We start from the raw sequence: 24,553 nt of genomic DNA on the forward strand, positions 1-24,553 counted from the left end.
GGGTGACATGTACTGTATGCCTGGATGTATTCAGCACTGAGGATACAGTAACAGACTAGGCTTTAAATCTTCCTACATTTAAGCTTTTAACTTCTATACCTACTGTAAGCATAATTGCATCTGTACTACCTGAAGATAATGGAAACTGAAATGTTTTTTAGCAGTGTTTTTCATTTTATATATTCATATTAATTAATGCGCTTAGTTACTTTTTATTAAGGTATTTTGCATAGTTTCAATAGACATGTGGTCTTTCTATTTAGGTGGTCTTTAATACAGGGTTAAATGTAATCCAAGACACATTTATCATAAACCTATATCAATAACACTTAAAAAATAAAGCTGTACTAGTATTCCTAGTGAATATGCCCATTCCCCTTACCAGGCCTTAGGGAGTCTGGCCTGGGCCTTAGGTTCAGGTTTCATCTGAAGAACTAAGCCTCCCACACCACACAGTCACGCATCAGACACGCACAGGAGTGTTGTCAGATTGAGAGATATCTATCTACAGGCACAATTTAAAAAATATAAATAAATAAATAAATAAAAATTGTTACAGAGCACCAAGAATATAACTCTGGGCCCCCAACATCAACCCAGAAAACTAAAGCGATTTTTTACCCCACAGAGGGAAAAAAATGAAACAATTCACAGGGCTTTTTCGAGTTTGTCAGTGAGTGCTGACCCTCAAATGACCTCCTGAAGAATCTTTTAGTTTTAAAGGCAGGCCAAGTGAAATGGGCCGCAAAGCTGTTAACTCAGATAGGACTGGGACAGACCGCTAGCCATCAACACAGGCTTAATACAACAGACCTCTCAAGAGGTTACAGTGCACAGCAAATCACAGCCAGCCGACCACAGTCAGAAACTGACAAACACTGCTCCATTAATGTAACATTTATCTGCACACCGTTAAGAGGGTTAAGTCTGTGTGATATATTTATTTTGTAGATCAGCCTGTATGTGATTGAATACAGCCAGTGATAAAAAAAAAATACAATACAACTACAAATAATACAACTAAAAGGTCCAATTATGAGGTGTCAAAAACAATGGAGCATCCTCAGTTATTCAAATATTTACCTCAAGTTTCAGCATCAAAAGTTCTGTGTATATTACAGATAATATTAATGTTTAGAAATGCTAAAATACACTTTATGCATTTAATGAGAAATATCTTCAAGGCATTGAAAAATACTTTTAATGGAAAAGTTTGTCATTATTACATTTCTTTCAGTGTTTCTGAATTCAACACTACTGTGTTTAGTAGTTATGAATGATATATAGTTAAATAAAGAACAAACATGGCTTGGAAAAACGATGTATCAAGTTGAAATGACATACCGAAACAGGTGTTAAAGTGCTAGCTTGTCAAAGCTAGCACATTTCTGAAAGAAAACATCAATGACTATTCTAAAACAAACAGAAAACACTGGGAACCTGCTTACAAGACCCTAAATTAAAGTGGTTTATTCTTGGTTGGGTACTTTTTAGCTTTCTGAAAAAAAAATTGAGCTTTTAGAGTCTGGTCTGGTGTGTTTACCACTAATATGTGTATTAATTGAATTATCTAGCAAAGGTTCCAATAGTGGATCAGTAATAACAAATTGAAATATTGGTAACAAGTATAGACCACACCTCCTGTAAACAAAGTTAAAGTATATTTACACTTCTGTGTAATAGCAATTATTAGCCTGAAGGGATAACTGTTTTCCCAAAACAATTTCTTTCTAAACCTAGGGGTTTTACAGAAGTCATTGATGGCCACAGTGTATATACATGGTATACACAGTGACTGTAGTGCACATTTTTCAGCTGATGTTGATTTATAAGTGTCGGAAACATATTGAAAGACAAATGGAAACATTTGCTGTATGAAGAGGTTTTGCTTGATCTTTGCAAATGGAAAGTAGCATGTTGATGTTGGGGATGATTATTTTGGCTTTTTATGCTGGAACAAAAGAAAGTCTCCCAGCCGCAGAGACAGAAAACAAAGGCTGTGGGTCCAAGTCAGACATCAAAAGAGAGAGTTACCGGTAATCACTGAGCTGCTGTGGTTGTAATGCAGTGCCCTCAAAGCAGGAGAAGCTTCAAAAGAGTGGCCAAGACTGGAAGCCCTGAGAGATAGGGAGGCAGAGAAGAGTAAGAGGAGAGCGGGTGCTGGGAGCTTTATGAGCTGTTAAGGTTATGGCCTCAGTAATAAGGATTTCTCAAAGTACAACTGTAGGGCTTTGGTAATTACTAGAAAACACAGAGAAATATATTCCAATTTAGTATAATGATCAGAACTATTTCACATAGTAACAGTGCCACTAACCTTTTTAGGAGGTAACAAGCTTTCTCTCTGTATCCCAAGTACCTAAAGTGAACACTTCCTTTTTATTTTAAATTATCAATAAAAATACCCCACTGTAGTGGCTGCTTTGTTTTTTCTATATCAAAATCTTTTTTCATTTTTCTTACCCTGAGGCAAGAATTTATTTACTAAACTCTCTGCTCTTTTAATGTTCAGTAACTTTGTCTTTGTTGCTAAAAGGTTAATAGTCAGGGTGCTGCTGCCGTGCAGCCTCCAAGACTCCCATATTCTTCCCTGCCTGCTTTGTTTATGAACACTTTATGAAGTGTAACGGTGCACTTGCGTAAAGCACAGTGACGGTTCACTGGGAGCCCTGTTTATTTACCCAGAGTATCTGATGTTTATTCCAGTGGGATGGGACGGTGTCTGATGTTTATGCCTCCGTGAGTGAGGCACTGGATTCCATTACAAACTATTCAAGCCACCTTCTGTGAAATAAATAATCATTTTTACTATTTTATATGGTGTGTGGATGGCAGCTCCTGTTATAAATGTATCATGGTTTACTCCAACTCTTCTACCAAAGTATACAGCATTTAAAGGGTGTCCAGACAATAAATTCCACCTCTAATTGAAATCAAACAAACCTGTGGCCTATTTCAATGATCTAAATAGTGAAACTCAATACTAAAGCTTAAACTCCTAAACTTAATACCACTGCATTTTCATGAGGAACCGTGGATCACCCCCAGTGGGATTTTTATTGAGTTAAAGGCAGTTTCAGATAATCATTAAAATATACGCCATTTGTGTTGTGCTGCTTTCTCGTCCTTTTGGAAATGTCCATCTAGAGCCCTTTTTTCCTAACATAGTAAGCCCTGCCTGATAGCAGAATGTGAACAGCTCAATAGTGCCGTTGCATATATTACTTAGAACTATCAAGCTGTAGCAGGTGACCAGCCACAGCAGAGCCCTGAGGAATGCACTGCCATTAGCTGAGCAGAGCAGACCCCTTCTCTGGGGCACACTCATTGTCCTAGACTTGTGCACAAGGGCTGCCTGCCCTTAAGGGTCAGTGTGTTTATCGGCGACGTGTTGTTGCCTTTTCTGATCTAATTGGACAAGACAGAGTTCCAAAAGGGATTAAGAACTTGAAAGTCCCTTGTGATGACAACAGCCGTAAAGTGATCATTTAAAAGAGATCAGCACAGCAAATTCCTGCATCGTGGTATTGTCAAGTGGGTGTGGAATGAAAAGTAGAGAAAACTGCTTAATAAAATATAATGCATTTTCCTTTGTTGCTCTGTAACATTTGAGATTCTAGACCAAGAACGCACATTGTGCACTATGGGCTTGTTTTTGTTTTTACATTTTGGTAAGTGGATTTTAATTTTAATCTATCTATCTATCCATACAGAAATAATATTATAGAACATTTGTCTCATCACACCAATGTGATATTTTATATTCCATATTTGTATAGGCAATTTTATAAGCATGATAAGAAATCTAGAGGTTGAACTGAGACAACCTACTATTCAAAACATTTCAAACACAAGTTTATTTAATCAAATATTGTGTTTGTTATATATATATATATATATATATATATATATATATATATATATATATATTACAAAAAAAAAAAAAAACAACAAATAAAACCCCTGTTGACCCTAATCGACAAAATCACACAATTCAATTTCAATTTCTAACTCAATGAGTATTCCAGCTGATTCCTTTATCGCAGCTGCTTTCTTTCGACCAGTGTAGCCCCTCCATCCTGACTGAATTGTGATAGCTGCCTTGCGGACTTGCTGGTACCTTCTCTGGGCTAGCCAGGTTTTTACTATTGTTTGAATGAGGACTGCAGCCTTAGTTTCATAGATGTATTGTGTCAGGAATTTTTTCCTCTTCCTCTCTCTGTGAAGCCACCTGACCCGGCGCCACCATCTCTGGAGTAACACCACAAGAAATGTGAGATGCACAAGCGACCTTCTCATCAGCTGCCCACGCCACCAGGCTTGGATGAGAGTTGCCGACTTAGACTCTGTATTTAACCTTTTCTCAAATCCAATAGAAATAAGAAAATAAAAGAAGCAACATGCAAATGGCATAAACAACAAATATAAAGTACAAGCATGCACCTATAACCTTAGGTTGCTTTGCATCCAGTAAACTGGGCAATCAATTAAGTGGTGAAGATGCACAGTATTTTATTTAAGAACTGTTTGTAAAATAAATAAATACATAAAATCCTTGAATACTTTTCATGCTAATCATCTTATCTTTTATATATATATATATATATATATATATATATATATATATATATATATACACACACACACACACACACACACACACACTAATATTTACTTAATTGATGTGTGGACAAAATAGTTGAAATATTAACTAGTTTTAATTTTGCAGTAAACAACATAAGGTTAAACACTCAAGTATAAACCATATAGTCTCTGCATTTAAAATGTATTTTGATACATAGAAGGTATGTTAATGTATATAAAATATATCTATAGAGAACTACACATATTAATTTACTGGTAGCAATTTTGCTGAGAAATCTAAACGATTTAGTTATATTTCATATTTTACTGTAAATATAGCACTAATACCTTTAGAAGTATAGAAATATAGAAACAACTTACATCTAAATTGGATGTGATGGCACCCAAAGTGTATTTGGAAGTCTTCAATTGTGTTCGTTAATCTGAAAAGCTGACAGCTGTGGCAGCTATCTTCCTGCAGTTCAAAACCAATGTAGCATTGCCTTTGAGCATCTAAAAATATAACTGCTCCTCGGCTGAATGACATCATTGTGCCATGATATGGTAATCTTGATTATGTCACAATTCCAGCTAGGTGACCTGTCTAGGATGTCCTGGAGAATTAAAAATGACTGGATCTCACATTTGCAGAATCCCTGCACATGTAAACAGTGTACTGTTGTTTCGATTGTAAATAAAGTGAAAATATTTTTAATTTAAGTTTCGCAGGGATCATTAAAATCCCTTCCAAATCCAGGTGCAGAATGTGGCCAGGTGTTAATGGATTATCAATTAAGCCTGGCCACGTCTTTAAAAAGGAGCTGGAAAGCCAGTCTTTTGTTGGTTCTTTTGTTTCAGCAAGCAGGAGATGCCTGTGTGGAGAACCCTCATGGCTGAGTAGGTGAACCAGGGTGAGAAACAAGTTATCTCCGTGTGTAGACTATAAGAAGCCCAACTGTAAAAGTAGGGATTCATTTCGGGGATTCTGATCCCACCAAAGTTTAGTTGAATGTATGTAGCAGAGAAAGTTCCTAAGGTCAGTAATCTAATGGCTGTCCTTGTAAAAACTCAAGGATCTCACTATGACATCCCAGAGGCGGTATTAAAGCAATATAGCACGACAGGGATGCAGGATATTACTACATCTCAGGTGTGTTGTGAGGTTGTAGGTTGGCCAGGGTGTCCTCAGCTTACCACGCATCAGCGACCCCTGTAGACTAGCCATGTGCCTGCGGGCTTGCCTATAAGCTGCCCAGAGCTCTGTTGTCCTCCGACGCGTGTGTTCGTCTTTGCCGCTCCAGAGTCAGCGCAGGGGTGGTAGCAGTGAGCTGAGCCTAAATACAATTGGACATTTCAAATTGGGAGAAAAATATATAGGTATGGATCTATAAGTGAGGCGATAGTGAGGCTAAACAGAAGTGTTTTAAAAGTGATGGGACAATCTGTTTGACATTAGGCAATAGGTCTGAAATGTGCTCTTTATAAGTGGGAGTGTGACCCTGCACAAGGGGAGCAGTTTTAGCCAGTCCCATGGAACAGGTTTGATTGCTTCCCTGGGCTTAATTGAAGGCAAGGTGGGTTACCCTGACACTGTGTGCTGGAGGGAAAGGGGTTTTCCAGGAGGGTTTGTGGAAACTTCAAAGGGAGTATTTCCATGTTTGTGTGCGCTTGGCAAATAGGTGTGAAGGTTAAGAAAACCTCAGGCTCAAAGGGTCTCGGATGTCAAGAACGAGAGCTGAGTGCAAATCGCATAATTAGTGCCTGCAGAGCTGAACTCTCCATTCATTTCCCATGCGATCTCAGGGTATATTTTATAGGTGAAAGACTTGGAATGTTTCCATCGGAAAACTATCAGACTAAACTGAAAAACAAACTGGACATAAGTCCCTTATTAAACAGTATTCTCATAGCTTTAGGTCAGGAGCAGTTTCAAGTCTGTGTTGATAAATACAGTGCCGAGAAAAAGTGTGTGAACCCCAATGATAATTATGGAAATATCCAATAGGGTTTATATTAACCAATTCCATGTCTTTTGAAACAAAATGATCTATGAATTAGACAAACAATGAGTAATTAAGATTCAGGGTATGTGAAAAAGTAAGTGATCCCCTGGTTTTATCAGCTCAATTAAGGGGATAATTAGAATCAGGTGTTAATCAGGTAAATAATTAGGCAGATCTTCAGGGGTGAGTTTGGGAGGCCCCACTCTACATAAAGATCAAAACTTTGTGAGTTTGATCTTCACCATACAGGTGTGTGGAAACACATCATGCCACGATCAAAAGAAATCTCTGAGGATCTCAGGAAAACAGTTATTGATGCTCATCAGTCTAGAGAGGGTTACAAAACCATTTCTAAGGATTTGGGACTCCACCATCCACTGTCAGATAGTCTACAAATGGAGAAAGTTCAAGACCACAGTCCCTCTACCCAGGAACGCTCGTCCTACCAAAATCTCAACAAGAACAAACCAGACAATCATCCTGAATCATCCCAAAGAGCCCAAGAGTAACATCCAAGGATCTGCAGGCCACTCTCGCCTTGGCTAATGTGAGTGTTCATGACATCAGGAACATCAGAAAAAGACTGAACAAAAACGGTGTTCATGGAAGGATAACCGGGAGGAAACCACTGCTCTCTAAAAAGAACATTGCTGCCTGTCTGAAGTACGCCAAAGAGCACATAGATGATCCACAAGACTTCTGGAACAATGTTCTCTGGACAGACGAGTCAAAGGTAGAACTTTTTGGCCTCAATGAGAAATGTTATGTTTGGCGAAAACCAAACACTGCATTCGAACAGAAGAACCTCATCCCAGCTGTTAAGCATGATGATACGAGTGTGATGGTTTGGGGCCGCTTTGCTGTCTCAGGACTGAGACGGCTTGCCATCATTGACACAACCATTAATTCTGCATTGTATGAGAAGATTCTAGAGGAGAATGTCAGGCCATCCATTTGTGAGCTGAAGCTGAACTGAAAGTGGGTCATGCAGCATAACAATGATCTTAAACATACAAGCAGATCTGTAAAAGAATGGCTGCGGAAGACGAAATTCTGAGTTTTAGAATGGCCTAGTCAAAGTCCGGACCTAAGCCCCATCGAAATGTTGTGGTAGGACCTGAAGTGAGCTATCCATGCAAGGAAGCCCTCAAATGTTACAGAATTGAAGCAATTCTGTAAGGAGGAATGGGCCAAAATTCCTCAAAACTGATGTGAGAGACTGACTAACAGTTACAGGAAACGCTTAGTTGAAGTCCTTGCTGCTCAAGGGGTGCCACCAGTTATTGAATCTAAAGTTTCTCATACCTTTTCACACATAGATATTGAAAGTTGAATCATTTGCGGATAAATAAATGTTGAAAAAGTATCATGTTTTTGTGTCATTTGTTTAATCGGGTTATCTTTATATATTATTAGGACTTAGATTAAGCTCTAATAACATTTTAGTTTTTAAATATGTGAAAATCCTAAGGAGTTCACAAACTTTTTCTCAGCACTGTATATTTATTCATGTCTGTTTATAAAGCAACCCAACAATAGCTTAGAACCATTAAACTGTATTAAATTCATCAAAGCAGATGAACAAGCAAGTAACTCTTCAATCTGCACTTTGTGGCAATTAGTACACTTTCCATCATACCTAAATAATGCTTGACATTGACGAGCACTTAATTCACAATCACGTTTTCAAACATGATGATCATACATTATTAAGGTAGTGTGAATAGGACATGCAGTGGTTTGTTTTCTGCTAGCTTTATCCATTACAATTGTGTTATTCCTCTTTAAGAAATGTGATGTCCCAGTGCACTTGCTTCCAAACCAAGTCTGTTTACTACTCAAGACTTGTGCACTAGATGTCTTCACAGGTCCAAATTAATCAACCTGACCTGACCCAACCCGATGAAAAATTTTTGTATAAGACCCGGATCTGACACTTCCTGAAAAAACAGTGGAACGCTTTCCTTTCCCCATCTTAGTATATGCACTGACTACAGTCAATATTAAAGCAATGTTCTTTTTCCAGTCAACCTGGAAATCTGGCTGAACTACCGACAGTGTTTATTCCATCATGAACTTACACAGAGGACTGTAAAATTAAATGTATAATATGTTTGTGTAAAAGAAACAAAGATAAATACATTATCTGAAAATCAAATGAACTGAAGTATGATCTCATAAATGCGTGATTTTATTACAAACTCAACACAAGCGCAAATGGAATTGAGATGAAAATTTGTGTTTTGGAAAACTTGTTTTCCTTCTTTGCCCACAATAACAACAAATGATTCCCACGATGCAGACTTGCATTTTTCTGTGAGCTTTTGTTCATGGAATTGGTATTTCTTTCACATCTTTCATAAACAAATCCACTACTCTGACTTTTAAGAATGATCTAAAAGAAACCCCTTCAATATGGGTAACGTTCTGCTGCTGCGCTCTACAAGCCGTGTCATGTGCCACTGGGGGAAGCCAATCCACGCAACAGGAATTATAAACAACGATTTTTAGTAGATGTCTTCTATCACACAATGCGAATTCAGATGGAATGTCTCATTAAGAGGAACTATACTGTTTACACATTATCTGTAACAGAACACAGTGGTCTAGCAGATGTCATGTTAAATTTGGCTATAACCTTCAATAGGGGTCAAAAAACATTACGGAATATGTTTTTGTAACAATTGCCCATCCATAGTTTGTGTAAGTACTTTGAAGACAAAGCCTTCATTATCCGAACCATTCCGATGACCTTCCCCACTGAAACCCTCATGAACTTGTACTAAGGAATGCCCAAACCAAGTTTAATCACATTTGGACGAGCTAAATATGTATGTGTGACATACAGGGGAAAATACGCTTATGCTACATATATAATATGTAGCAGATTTTGAAACTGTGACACATTTTGATATTTAAAGTGCATTTCAATCTGTTTCTAAAGAGAACATTAAAACAACTGCAGGTAATCCAACACATTTGGTTCGTAGAAGTATCCATCAATTACTCAGAATTATAAAGGTTTGTGGGTGGCCCAAGATAGTACTAGACTTCACCCAGACAAGTTGCTCAGGCCATATTTAAAATACTGTCACTGAATGCTCACCTCTGACCTTATCCACCCTGAGGGTATCAGGGTTATGTTCCAATTGGACAGTGAGCCTCTCTGAGGGTGGGGGCTAAACCAATCCCAGGAAAGCGACTCGATAACATTAAGTGTTCCATTAACAGAATTGAAGCCTTGACAAACAGTGCAGTGCTTGTTGCTGGTAAATGCTCTCTTTTGTCTATTTTCAAACATAGATTTAGTTTGATGAAGGAGCCAGTGACTGCATTACAGGCTGGATGTATCTGTTTTGTGGTTATGTGAGAGTTACCATCTGTTTTTGAGAAAATAATATCAGCAATTGTTGATATAACCCATACATAAGCAATTACAGTACCAGTTTTATATATTGTTTTATAATCCTCCAGTGGGGGTGAGACCTCCCCAGCATTGGGGTTATACTGCACTGGAAAACGCGTGTACATACAAGGAACAATTCCTGAAAATGCAGAAATGTAACTTGCAGTTTGCTTTATGGTAAATATCTGTAAATGCACCTACTAAATACAGCTAGATCCTGTAAATTTACGTAAGTGTACATGTAAAAAATATATGGTTGCACTGCAATTGTATCTACAGTATATCATCCAAAGAAAGCCCTTGGATACAGTAGTATCATGCTTCTATAGCTTGTTAAACATGAATTGAACCAAGTGGTGCCATCTCTCTTGCTTGTTCCACTATTTCATAACATCATTATAGCAGGGCGGTAGGAAAGCCCTGGCTTTGAAAACTGCATGCAGAATTGAGATGGATTTACAAGGTGAGGTGGTACATTTTAAAAAACAGACAACGTTGGACAATTTCTTATTTTAAAATTGTATTTTTTCGAAATGATTGTAAGTACAACGCATATTTTTTATGTTTTGCTTTACTCATTGTAAGGACAATTGTAGCACATCATTGTATAATACTATTTAAGCCTTCTCCCTTTTTTCAGTTTTACACTGGCATGAAGTAAACAGTTCTATGTTTGGGTATTTCGTGGTACTCATGTTAATTTTTAATACTGTAACATTTAAAACACATGTATTTCAGTGCCATATTTGTACAACTACAGTATGTATCGTTGTTCCATATAAATGCACTTGAAAATGGGCTTTTCGCTTATTGGCCACTTTCAGTTTATGACCAGAACTGAGAGGTTGTTTTTTAAGCAGCATCTACTTGTATGTAACATCCCATGTTATCCACTTAACCAGTTTCTTAGAACTTGCAGAGGCATGGCAAGCACTTGAACTTGGTATTACTGTAACTGTCCTGGCTGATAAATAGGGGCATGCTGGAACCCCTATGGAAGGGTGAAGTGCTTGGTATTTGAAAATGCAGTTAAAAGGGTATTTTGTGTCCAGAACGCTGGAATATAAATCTCTGTCATCACGCTTTCATTGGGATGGCTGTGGAGAAGATACTTCATCATCACTATTGTTGGTTGCCCATTTCTCTCATCTATTTATCTTCATTTGCAAATCTAAGCAAAGCTAAGATCAGCGATGACAGCCTCACAGTTTTGAGAAGCTTATGGTTTAGAGCTTTTCAAATTGCTTGGGAAGGAATACTATTTCCAGGATCAATCTTTATTAAAACTGTTGAGTGGGCCTATTTAGAACTGATAATGCAGCTCTTATTATTAAGTACAAATGAAATACTTTGGTACTGTTTTCAACTGTGTGATATCACCAGCTAACAATAATAATTAAAAAGAAAAACTATACTGAATTAGTACAGAGCCTTTTCTTGTTCAACACCGTGCCATTGTTAAGCAGATAACACAGTAGACTGTCCGAGAATGTTTCAGTTTGAGGTGATTTTTGTCTTCTGAAACATTACTTTAAAATTCACTGGATGAAATAATACACTTAATATTTTAATAGCAATGTAAAATAAATGACTTTGTTCTAAAATGTAAAACACAATGGATTTGATGACTACACCACCAATTTTCCTAGTTACTGCAGTACAGGCACAAAAAACAATTTCATAACAATCTCAAACAATCACTCATTTGAACGAAAGTCCAAAAACCTCTTGAGAATGCAAATGACATGCACTTCGTTCAAATGCCAGAAGAAATCCCCTGAGACTCATAGAGGAACAGTATGCTAACTGAAACTGACATGGGGTTAATTCACATGATTTTCTTCTGCCTTGTTAACTGAAGTGCCCCAGCGGAGTTTCTCCAAGGTTTAACACAGCTGGGCCTGGACACACTTATTCCTAAAGTGACCAGTCTGCTGCTTTTGAAATATTTGCACATTCATTTTGCTGCCTTCACTCGTCCCATTTGGTTGCCTTTGATTGATTTGATAATTTGCTTGAAACAGTCAAAGTTCCCTCTTTGATCAAGTCAACTGACCATTTGAAATGCCTTTTTTATTTATATTTATGATTTTTTTTTTAAATGGGGGATGACTGATTTGTATTAGATTTATGTTATAATGTATTCTGTAGCTCTTTGATGAATATCTCCTTCAATGACCCCTGTTGGTTATATTTCTTTATTTTGCAGCTCCAGCAACCATGTGTAACAAGGAGTCAGAGAAAATGACGTTTAAAGCCTTGCAATCTGTATAGAGTTGTGAACAATAGTACAAGTATTATTAGTAATAATAATACAGTCAAACTCACTTAATGTCACCCTCTGCTTTTTATCATCACGTTGAAATGTCCCAGCCACAATATAATGAGTTGATGTGTTCAAGTTCCTGATAATATCACAAACTCCAGTTAGTATCAATTAGATTTATCAGTCATACAACTGATTTTCACCCCACTTAATATTACTTTAGATTAGGTTTACATTTAAGTAAGTTGCTGTACACTATTGAAATGTTCCGACTTATAATAAAAAGTAGCATATTATAGCTTACAGTATAGAGCTCTGTAATGTGTATGTTTACAGTTTTTTTTTTCTTTTTTTTAATTTAGTAGTCTCCAATTGTTTTTATTAATTTCTCCCCAATTTGGAATAGCCATTTGCTATCACCCCTACACTGACTCGGGAGGGCGAAGACGAACACATGCTGTCCTCCGAAGCATGTGTCTTCAGCCGACTGCTTCTTTTACACACTGCAAACCCACCATACAGCCATCTCAGAGCTACATTGTCGGAGGACAACACAGCTCTGGGTAGCTTACAGGCAAGCCACGGGCACCTGACCAGACTACAGGGGTCGCTGGTGCGCAGTGCGCAGAGGACACACCCCCCCCCCCCCCCCCCCCCCCCCCCACTCCCCCACTCCCACACCCTCCCTACCTGGCCGGTGCTCGGCCAATTGTGCGCCACCCTCTGGGAACTCCTGTCCACAATCAGCAATGGAATAGCCTGGACGCGAACCGCCCACATCCAGGTTATCGGGTGCATCCTGCACTTCACGTATTTGGTCAGGTTATTAGTTAACTCTTGTATTAACAAGAATAATTCAATCTTTAATTGACAGTTACTCCTGCTTTTCATTTCTCAGATCTGCAGACATCCAACAGTTCCACTGTCTTCATAGGTTCCATAAACAGCTCCAGCTACCAGGCTCTCCTATTGGATGAGGACCGGGGGTGGCTTTTGGCTGGAGCTAAAAACTACATCTTCCTATTCCGTTCAGACAACCTGAATGAAAGTCCAGACAAGGTTGGTGCTGGGGTAACAGAGAGGAGACCAGATTCAGAATCTGTAAAAGCTGGAAATGAGAACATACACATACAATAACGTAGCATGAACTTAAACAAAATATAATAAAAACAAACTTTTTAAAATAAGGTCTATTCAAGGCTTCTAGGTTTGGGGTAGTCTTGTTGGTCACTCTGGATTTTCCCCAATAGCCAGTTTCCTCTTGGAGCACGTGAAGGTGTGTAAATACACTGTTATCCTGTTACTCAGATCAAATAACTGTAGGTTCAACTGAACTGTGTCAAATGTCATCTCTGATTTGCAAACTCTAATCAACACCCTCGTCCCAAAATCCCAGTTTTTTTTTTTTTTCTTTTTTTCTTTTTGTCTTGTAGATTTATTGGCCAGCTGCAAACGATCATGTTGAACACTGCAAACTGGCAGGGAAGAATGCTGAGGTAAGAAACGAGCAGATGTTACCGTTAATAATAACGTTAGGATTATGAGCACAGCTAAATCTCCTTTTCTGACTCATAAGATGATGGGATCAAACAGAATAGGAGAGAAGACACAGTTTCGAGAAAACGGGGGACTTCAAAAAGTCTCCTTGGATCTTTGTAAGATTACTTATACTTGTCCAACATGAACGATCTGAATAGCAGACGCTTACATTGGATTCTTTGTGTTTTCATAGACAGAATGTGCCAATTTCATTCGGCTCCTCCAGCACTTTAACAAGACCCATGTGTACGCATGTGGAACAGGGGCCTTTCACCCAGTCTGTGCCTACATTGACCTAGGCCACAGCTCAGAGGTAAGAAAGACCGTTCCTCTCATCACTCTAATGGGTGTATGGAAAATGGATCAGTTTTTGTTCTCACAAAACATTTGGAGTTGCATTGCCGGCCGCAGTGCGGCTGCCATGGCTACACCAACAGTATTAGTTAAGATATGGTAAGAGCTTTTTTTATGAAACATAATCAATAATTATGTTTCTGGTAGTCATAATGCAGCTAAGGTCATAACCATGCCAGGTAATAACGTGAAATGACTATCCTGTTGTTAGTAGCAGCTTCATACACAGGTTTGACTCTTGTTTATACACACATAAATATATGGTATTCCATGTTTTGAAGCTGCAACCAGTTGTTATATCATAGAGGAAATGTCTCTTACAGGTGCCAATTTTCTTCATAGTTTTGCTTGCTAGACACCCATATTCCAAAGCACATTGTCACAAATGCTTGTGTCTTTCCCAGGAGCCTACTTTTCTCCTCATCCCTCATTTAGTGGAGTCAGGCCGGGGGAAATGTCCATACAGTCCCCTGGAGCCATTCACTGCAGCGCTCACTGGTAAGTGATTAAGGAACCATCCACATAATCATAAATTAAAGTGACAAGCTTTCCATTTTAGGGACTATGTAAGAGCTAAAGGCGTCCAAGTACTGTAAATTGTTTAGATTTCTGTAGACTGTAAAGCAACCTGAACTGCAATACTAGAGCCCTTAAAGTTAATGTATGGTTTAATAGTGAGGTTTATTATTTAGATGGTACAGTTGGGATTTTAAAATGTGTAATTGTTAGTGCATGCTGTATAACAGTAGTTGTTAGAATAAAACCCTGTTTATAACATGCATGACTCAACTGCCTTGGGTTGCATCTTTTGTGTATACCTGGTACATCTTAGTTTGCATTATAGAATTCAGTTTACCCAATAGCATGCAGATATTAAAATTTGCCAGTGTGAATTATATAATATGATAATTATGGTGCTTGCTGCTGTACTTGCACTCAGATGAAAAGCTCTATGCTGGAACATCAGTGGACTTCATGGGCACAAATGCAGCCCTGTTCCGGACCGCCATCCAGGGAAGCAGCCAACACTACATCCGGACCGAAGCCAATCAAGACCACTGGCTCAATGGTGAGGAAGGAATTGAGTGGTTGCAGCCCAACTGGTAGGGGAAAATCCAGCTTCAGACAGACGTATGATGGGATCAGTCCTTGGTGATCTGTAGTCAAAAACATTTTGTGTAACATGTATAAAGACATCGGCTTGAATATTTGTCACTAAATTGATCTTTGGTCCTGTCTTCAAAATATGTAAACTGATGGAAGCTGTTGATACTGACAGGGTGGGTATCTCTTGTATGAAAACTGCAGTATTGCAACCTGCTTGTTTCTCTTTCTTTCATTAAGACCCCAAGTTCATTGGTTCCTACTGTATCCCTGACACCCACAGCCCTGATGATGATAAGGTGTACTTCTTCTTCAAGGAGAAAGCTGTGGAGTCCAACCAGTGGGACAAGCGTATCTACACCAGGGTGGCCCGAGTCTGCAAGGTAATACTGTTAACATCATATTTGAATGCATCTTTGCAGTGTCGCTATGCAAATAATTTGCTTCTTCAAAATATTAGATATGAACTACATACATATTGGAATGTGGTTCACATTTTTTGCATGTTTGAAGTGTATTCTGTGTAACTGTACTGTATACAGCGACACTAACTGTAACGATTCATTCTTTAAATATGTTTTTAAGGGGATAATTATACTTCACAATTCCTATATATCCATATATGTACCGAGGTAGTGTTGCTCTGGGGTTGCAAGACAGTAAACATAAAGCAAAATTATACAAAATGATTTTATTAAACTGCTATTTTTTAATAGTGTTGGTGGTTTCTCACTTAACAAGTTACAAATTACATAACAGCCACCTGACCATTAACTTGTTTCTAGAAAACAAAAATAGGTGACTTTACATATTAACATCACTTTTCTTTGAATGCCATTCCAATTATAGCTGGTATTTTGGTGGTACGGTGTATTGTCCTATATATCCATGTTAAAAATGCAGTTCAACAGCTAAAAAACAGTTTCAGTGTAACAAACACACGATTTGAAAAAAAAAAAACTAAACAAAGCTACCCCCATTTTTTGGTTTGTTTGTGTTTTGCTTTCTAAAACAGCTTACATATGTCATTCTTACTGGGGTGAGTAATAACAGGAGTCTGTAATGCACACAGACTGACATGCTGTAGCGGCGGGCAAGTTTCAAGGGGGAGGATGTGTCCCCACAGTTAAAACATATTTTTGGGAAATGTAAACAAAGACCAGCAAGGTCTGTTTTTAGAGTGCACATAAAGCTAAACTGTGTGATAATTTAGTGAACAGACCCTGAACTGTGTGTGCTGTTGTACTGTATGCCTGACATCAGTACTCTCATGTATCCTGCGCTCATTCATGACTTATTGGGCTTGGAATCCCCTGGTATCCCTTGGTACACTGTACTGCTGTACTCACACAGTTTACTAATTATTTCTGTACAGTATCCCCCCCACCCCCCCACACACACACACTTAATATTCTGTTTTCTATATTCTGGCATTGCTCACAGATTTCAGCTGCCCTGAGGTATTGCACCTAAGCATCCCCATGCGGCTCACTTGGTGTGTCTCATTTTCAGAATGATGTTGGTGGAAAGCGGAGCCTGATTAACAGATGGACCACATTTCTGAAAGCCCGGCTGGTGTGCTCAGTCCCAGGGCCTGAAGACAGACACACATACTTTGATGAACTTGGTAGGTGTGTGGGGAATCATTCAGGGATCTAAGGCTCTAATCAGTTTCTCAAATGATGAAAGAAATTTGAATTAGTCCACATCTCAGCTCTGTAAACGCTGTATGAAAAGATTATTATTGCAATGCAATATGAATTCATATTGGAACTGCCAATGTGTTTACAGTTTAGGATATAATATATACTTACACATGCTGGTGGTAGTTGGGATCAAACCAGAGTTTTTGTTAATTGCGAAAAATAGTAATTGCAATCTATGGAAAATATGGTATAATATACAGTATGATATCTTGCACTGTACTAGGTTATAAAAATCTTTATTAGTACATGTTGCACTTTCTTGGTCAGTAAAATTGTCCCCATGGCTTCAAAGCCTTCTTATCTGTCTTTAACTAAAGCTGCTTCCCCTGTTGACTGACATGCTTTCAGCCAGTAGCATGCTTTCACCCTGAAGTTACTGCTGAGGTAAAATGACCTAGCGAGTGTAACAGAAACAGACTCCCCTAGAGTAAGGACAGTAATATGTTTCTTTCAAAACTGCACATTTTAGATTTGCACATTTAGTGAATGGAAATGCATGACAGGTATGATTTGCACAATAGTAAATGCTAGCTGCAACCACTTTCATTTATTTTTATTAGAAATGTGTAGCTTCATAAAGCTTGTAGTACATTTCTTTTAAATTAAAACAGTACATAAATACCATTAAGCTAAATAAGACATTCAAATACACATTAAAATGCATCTGCCATTTATCAGTAGAGTATTACGCATACTGAAGACTATAAATGAATCCCAGTTCTACTTCCCCATTTCACCAAAGCATGTAAGAGTGAAAGCAGAGTTTTTCCGGTGTAAAAAGGTCAATGTTTGGCTTGAGTTTAAATCAGGCTGCCTGGGGTTCTGGCTCAAGACCCGTTAATTACCTGTTGGGAACATAGCCTTATATCCTTAGCCCTGGGTGCTCTAAATAGTTGCAGTTATGATATTGTGAGACTCACTTTATTTGTATTTTCCAGAGGACATCTTCCTGCTTGAGACAAGAGATGAACAAAACCCCCTTGTGTTTGGTGTGTTCTCTGCCTCCAGGTCAGTGAGACTCAGGCCACTGACATGGCATGTGAAATTGGACTTTATAACTTAAAGCTGCAGTGTGTTAAAACTCTAAATGTCCTTCCATCTCTACTTAATAATGTTCATTATGTGTATTTTAAGTTGTGGCCAAATTGTCTAACCATTGTGATATAAAGGAAATAAACCACTAGTAGCACTCCCGTTAGTAATACATTTTGTAAATGTTTGGTAAAAGCTTTATGAAGTTCTTCATTTCTCTCCCTAGTGCTGTATTCAAAGGCTCAGCTGTCTGTGTTTACTCCATGGCCTCCATCCGCGCTGCCTTCAATGGGCCTTTCGCACACAAGGAGGGGCTGGACTACCGCTGGGTAGAGTATAAAGGAAGGATCCCATACCCAAGACCGGGCACCGTGAGTGTAACATACAGGGGGTGAGGGGTTAGAAATGCTTGGGCTGTATTTGAAGTAGTTGTGAGTTCCAGTCATTGAGTTCCCCTTTCAGTTAATACATTACTGTTATGAAACACTATATGAAACAAGTGAAAAGGCATAGAGTCACTTTACTTTGTGGAATAGAAAGGGCAAGGGTTAGGGTATCCATCATGGTTTGTCAAAAACAAGCATATTTCATTTTTATATAGGAAAAGCTCTCTGCCCTTGCTACTGTCATTCAGCCACATCATTTTCCCTCCTCCTGATTCTAGTGTCCAAGCAAGACCTACGACCCCTTGCACAAGTCAACGCAGGACTTTCCAGATGACGTCATCAGCTTCATGCGAGGGCATCAGCTCATGTGGGAGGTGGTCCACCCTCTCAACAGGAAGCCACTGTTCGTGAGGTCTGGCACCCCCTACCTGCTCAAGAAGGTAGTGGTGGACAGAGTGGAGGCAGAAGATGGACAGTATAACATCCTGTATCTGGCAACTGGTGGGTCTTGACAATTTTGTGTAGACTTACTATACCTAATACAGTAGCTCAAACTAGTGACAGCATGTTGTAATTGTACTTTTTGTTGTAATGTTTCTCTTTTGTCTTACCTCAGAAGGTGGACTATAAATATGTAGTGACTGTCAGTACTGTGATAGTAATGCTGGTTTTCCCCCAGATGATGGCAAAGTGCTGAAGGTGATCTCCATCCCCAAAGAGAGCTGGCAGTCAGAGGAGGTCGTGCTGGAGGAGCTCAGTGTTTTTCAGGTAACTGCCATCCCTGAGGGAGACGGGGGGGGGGGGGGGGGGGGGGTAAATTCCTTGGGTTTGAAACATGCGCTGGTAAATGCGACTGAAAATGCAAGTGAAAACACCTTTCTAGGATAACTGCTTAAGTTATTTTACAGAACTCTCTCGTACTTCAATTTAATTGTGGATATTTAATCTAGAAGGATCCATTATCCAATCAGGTTTTTAGGCCTTGGAGAAAATTGATGTTTATTTGAAGGAACAGGAGTGCAGTGTGTGTGTGTGTGTGTGTGTGTGTGTGTGTGTGTGTGTGTGTATATAATTATTAACCAGCATGAGGTACTGCGTTGATAGTGCTGTTAAGCAACTTGATCTTTTTGTTTCTATTTTTTCTAGAAGCCGACCCCTATCCTTAACATGAAGCTTTCTACAAAACGGGTAGGTAATTGCTGAAGAGTGCAGTGCTATTTTTGCAGAAGCAAAAGCAAACTGGTAATGTTACACAACTGTCAAGGAACATACTGTAAGTTCTTACAGCTTGAATAGGCTAAGATGGTTCAAAGGCAACTTGGGTATACTTGGAGCTTTTTTTACAAAACAACAGCTTTCTTTATATAGGAGGGGTCACACTCTTAAAAATAATGGCAAAACTTAGCAGTGGAAACTGAAATAAAATTATTTGTGAATGGCACCACCTGGTGGCTAAATGCTAGCACTGGAACATTTGGAAATAAACATTTATGGATATCGCTGATGCATTTGTCTTAGTTTGGACGTCTAGCCTCACCTTTTATTCACGATTCCGATTCATTGTTTTACAGCACCAACAAAAGATTGCTTTTTGTTATATCTGAGATAAAAGTCCAACAGGTGGCTCTTGAGTCATATATGGGTCATTCAGCCCCATAATACTGACATTCGGTAGTTTTTTTGTAGATACAGGTCAGAAGGCAAACACACATGTTGTGTAAAAGCTTTTAAACTGAAGCATCATCGATATAGCTTTGGTCTTGGAGTATCCAGTATAAAAAGGGTTAACAGGCTATTCAAATCCAGCGCTTGCACTGGATGCCCTCAGGCAGGTTTCTCTGTGTTGGTTTCAGAGTGACTCTGACCCTTTTCTCTGCAGCAACAGCTGTATGTGAGCAGCGTCTCCGGCGTGGCCCGGGTGTCCTTGCACCGCTGTGATCTCTATGGAAAAGCTTGTGCAGATTGCTGCCTGTCCAGAGACCCCTACTGTGCCTGGGATGGCAGCTCCTGCAGCAGGTACTTCTCAACCAACAAGAGGTGAGCATGTTCTCAACCAAATGTAGCGTAGAGGATCTCATCTTAGGGTTGTAGCGTTTTATCCCATCAAATCAGGGTTAAACCCTAATATAGCAGGGTTTAAGTGCAGTTAATTTCATCAAAAAGGATTGATATAATTCAAGAATTTGTCATACTTTGTTTTTTTTTTCTTGATGCAGACGTGCCCGGAGACAAGATGTTAAGCACGGGGACCCCAGGAGCCAGTGTCAGGACATTGGAGATGGTAATTCTCACTTTATGTTTCTATAACATTTTTATATTCTATGTTACTACACAAGCACAGCAGAGGGAAGATTCTTGGTTAATTAACACATTATTAAAAAAGTGGCATACTGTATATTTAAGTAAAATGCATTCTCTATATAGCTATGCATAGCTATAGATAGATATACAGATAGATATACAGATATAGGATAACTGTAATAATAAATCATTTTAAAGCATGTATGATGTATCGTTGAATTAACTTGTATGAACTGAATACAACTAAATTGGGAAATTACACTATGATGATTTGTTAATTACTTTAATACTATACCATAACTTGATGAAACATAATGTTAAATACAATGTTCTACCTGTTGCTCATTGCTCTCTTTGATAGCTTCCCTAATGGAATAGCCTTGTTTTGAATCACTGAATCATGATTGCCACCTAGTGTTGATAAGGAGAACACCTGCTTTTAATACAGTATTTTGAGCCACCGTATGCTCTCCACATGGATTGGCAGCAGCATTGAACATGATCCTACCACTTTCAGTGATCAGTAACAATGAGCACCTACTGAGATGTATAACCTGACATGGTTGTGCTTCCAGGCTTTGATGTTGTGGAAGAAAAGGTGATATATGGGGTGGAGACCAACTCCACCTACCTGGAATGTGTCCCCAGGTCTCAGCAAACCAGCATCCGGTGGACTGTACAGCACCCCAGAGCAGACCACAGCCAAGAGGTGAGCACCATGCTTAGGTATCAATAGAAGGTTCTTCCCCAGACCTGTTTTGTAAGGAATGCTTTATACTATCTACATGTAACTTGTATGTCATTTGTTACCTGTTTAATATCCTATTCTGTGTGTTTTATAGAATTCTCTGTTGCTGTTTATGTTTAGATTGTTATTTATAAGTCTGTCTTTTTTCAACCAACGGGGCTGCTTTTGAAATGTCTGCCAAGCAGAACCTCTGAAGTAAGTTTTTGGAAATGACCACCGCTGATGTGCAATTAAAATTTTTGGTCCCTCTGCAACAAAATTAGATTTCCCTCAATAATCGTTTGTTTTTAGCACCCTCCTCTGGGCCATTTCTCAACTCACCCCCTGTAAACTGAAATAAGATCCAACACTACACGCAGTTTAGCCCAGGCTAAATAAACATATTTTAGGGTCCAATAGTGCCTTCTCTTTACTGTGTGGTTTTCTCTGTATAGATCTGAAGGATGTGATGAAAGCATGAGTAAAGTAACATTAAGAGTCTAACTATTTTACTATCTGTTTTGCAGTTAAAAAACGACGATAGGTTTGTGTATATGGAGCATGGCATTCTTATTCACCAGCTGGAGAAACGTGACGCTGGCATTTACTCCTGCCTGGCTGAGGAGCTCTCCTTCTCCCACACCATTGCCCGCTACAGCCTCCGCATCATTGAGCACGAGCATATCGGGGCTCCACCCAGCAGGGGTGGGGCTGAGATAGTGGTGGGAGGGGTTAGACAAGGACCCATCCCCTTTGAACAGAGTCATCTGCATTACAAGGACTACACGCAGCTGACCGTCTCTGGAATGACTGCTGACGAGTACTGTGACCAAATCTGGCACAGAGCGAAGCGCAGGCAGAAAATGCACAATTTAAAGTGGAAACAGGCACTGGAGAATAGAAAGGGCAGAGTGCGCAGGCATCCGAGGACTGAGTGAAAAGCCAGGGTTTTCGAATTAAATGCCCCCTTACACACAACTAGTTCAGATGATCAACTGCTTGCAATCCCTGCAGTCCCACTGAAAAGTCCAAATTCAAAAGCAACTTATTTATTAGATCAGGCTTATATCCTTGCTTGAAAACCTGTATTACCATGAAGAGGACAGCACCTTGAAATGCTTGCCTGTGAAAGGTGCTTAATGAATGTGTACTGTGCTATACAAAAAGAACTTGCTATAGCGTGAAATAAGGAGGTTGTTAATCATGGCCCAAGCTTCTACGTTTAATAGGATATCTGTCTATATTCCAATATAGGAAGAATGTATTTTTAATGTCATATGCACCTCTATGGAACGCAATCCTCAACATTTTCCTGTTTTTATTAGGCATACCTAAATATAGACAAAAGTAACACAAAAAAGACAGCAAGAAGTAGTAATCTGTGTTATTAAGTACTGAAACATATTATGATGGCTTTGTCACACAACTCATTTTCTTTTCTTCAGAATTGCAAAAAGGCTATTTTCTTGTGACTGTATATGAAGTCTTACATGCCTGGTCAACTGTCAAGCAGTTCTGAAAACAAACAAAAGACCAAAGCACTGGTAGAAGCTGGAAGTTTTTTTTTTTTTTTTTTTTTTTCTTTACCTAGTCATGCGACTGCACTGCTTGTTCAAGAATTCTACCAGCAGTTTCTGGAATTTTCTTCACAGGTGCAACCTGAAGATATTACATCAAGTGGACCCAGAATTTGTAATGCACGCAAACTGGAACAAGGATGGTGGACTTATTTTTTATTATTATTATTATTATTGTTTTTATTACAGTGGGAATATACCACTCCATGCTTTATTTTTATACATTTTGTTTGTGAAAATGCACAATAAAATCAAAATCAAAATTATTAGCATGCTTCAACAAATGGTCTGAGCACTTAAATATTTAATGTGTACCTACCATAAACAAGAGAATGGAAAGTGTGTCTGTCACTTATTTCAGTTTGGACTGGGTAAAATATTAATTTAATCAAATTATCTGTGAGCGAAGTTTAAATGAATATTGTTTGAAAATGTATGTAAAAATAAAGCTATGTAAATTTAAACTATTACCCTTAAGTTGTGCCCAGAGGTGCATTACAAAGGGACATTATTAATTTACTTGAATCTTAAATATCTGATCTGGTATTAAATTAGTCCTAATCTTTCAAGACAAATTTCTTACCTCTTCTCAGGAAAGAAATAACATTATTTTTGGATAATCAAATAACTAAAACAGTTGCAACTGCATCCTGTCAGCAGCTGCATCAGATCGTGCTACCAATCAAAAGCAAATATGCAGGAAGAAGCCAATTATTTTTTAATCTTTAATACCAGAATTATTAAAATAACCAAGATAGAAGTATAAAACAAAGTGCAAAACCAGAAGCTATTCAGCACAGTAAAAAGGGAACCAGTTATAATGTATAAAACTACTAAAGCCCCTTTCACAGTGGCATGCTAAACCTGGGTCAGAACCAACCAGGGTCATGATCCGGTGTCAGGCGGGTCGATTACACGATTTCACACTGCTTTTGATAAAGCAGGGTTGACCTGGGTGACAGATGCAAGTGCACAATGCGCGTCCGCCCAAATGTTGATTAGAGCAAATCTTTCTTAATCCCTGCTGCAATCTGGCTCATGATGTGTCTCAATCAACAGAAATATGTCTAAACAGAAATGTTCCCTGCGGCTTACGAACGGCCAACATGCATTTTGACTTGCTCAACCCGGGTCAATGCGCGTATAAATCGAGTGCCTACTATCAAGTCCCTATATAACAAGTTCAGTCCTGCTCACCGTGACCGTGACTTACTTGCTACAGGGGTTGCAGCTTTTAAATGAAATGTATTAAATAACTGGCAAAGATGTCACGACTAATTAATAAGTCAGGGTTTTCAGAAATGTGTAACATAGACAGCACTGAGACTTAAATAACATAAGTACTTAAGACTTAAGTAAATAAAAAGCTATTTCTTTTCTCTCTCATAACAGTGATTTATGCTCATTTGTAGCTGTATTAGCGGGGTAATGGTACGATACCCTATTGCATTGCGCAACAACACTGTTTGTGCTTGATATTTTCACTACAATTTACCGATATGAAAGTAATACTAGCGTACACAACTAGCAATACTGGTACATAAAATATAGAGTGTCAGCACGTCACC

General features: G+C 38.7%; 1 protein-coding gene across 3 annotated transcripts in view; it reads left to right on the forward strand.

Moving 5' to 3' along the window:
• Nucleotides 1-23,971, forward strand: part of LOC121329127 (semaphorin-3D-like) — a 48,768-nt gene extending 24,797 nt beyond the window's left edge. For 2 of the 3 annotated variants that reach the window (XM_041274501.1, XM_041274502.1), the window contains 16 exons: nt 13,158-13,318; nt 13,693-13,755; nt 13,992-14,111; nt 14,557-14,650; nt 15,093-15,221; nt 15,497-15,639; nt 16,769-16,883; nt 17,901-17,970; nt 18,221-18,365; nt 18,659-18,881; nt 19,060-19,148; nt 19,527-19,568; nt 20,260-20,417; nt 20,597-20,661; nt 21,257-21,390; nt 21,936-23,971. In XM_041274501.1, coding sequence (XP_041130435.1) covers nt 13,158-13,318; nt 13,693-13,755; nt 13,992-14,111; nt 14,557-14,650; nt 15,093-15,221; nt 15,497-15,639; nt 16,769-16,883; nt 17,901-17,970; nt 18,221-18,365; nt 18,659-18,881; nt 19,060-19,148; nt 19,527-19,568; nt 20,260-20,417; nt 20,597-20,661; nt 21,257-21,390; nt 21,936-22,346 — 2,162 coding nt within the window. In that variant the 3' untranslated portion in view covers nt 22,347-23,971. The remainder of the gene's footprint in view (nt 1-13,157; nt 13,319-13,692; nt 13,756-13,991; nt 14,112-14,556; nt 14,651-15,092; nt 15,222-15,496; nt 15,640-16,768; nt 16,884-17,900; nt 17,971-18,220; nt 18,366-18,658; nt 18,882-19,059; nt 19,149-19,526; nt 19,569-20,259; nt 20,418-20,596; nt 20,662-21,256; nt 21,391-21,935) is intronic. The other variant, XM_041274503.1, reaches the window with a different exon arrangement.
• Nucleotides 23,972-24,553: the final 582 nt, after the last annotated feature.

Source organism: Polyodon spathula, chromosome 16 (genome assembly GCF_017654505.1).
Source record: "Polyodon spathula isolate WHYD16114869_AA chromosome 16, ASM1765450v1, whole genome shotgun sequence".
Classification (NCBI taxonomy): Eukaryota; Metazoa; Chordata; class Actinopteri; order Acipenseriformes; family Polyodontidae; genus Polyodon; species Polyodon spathula.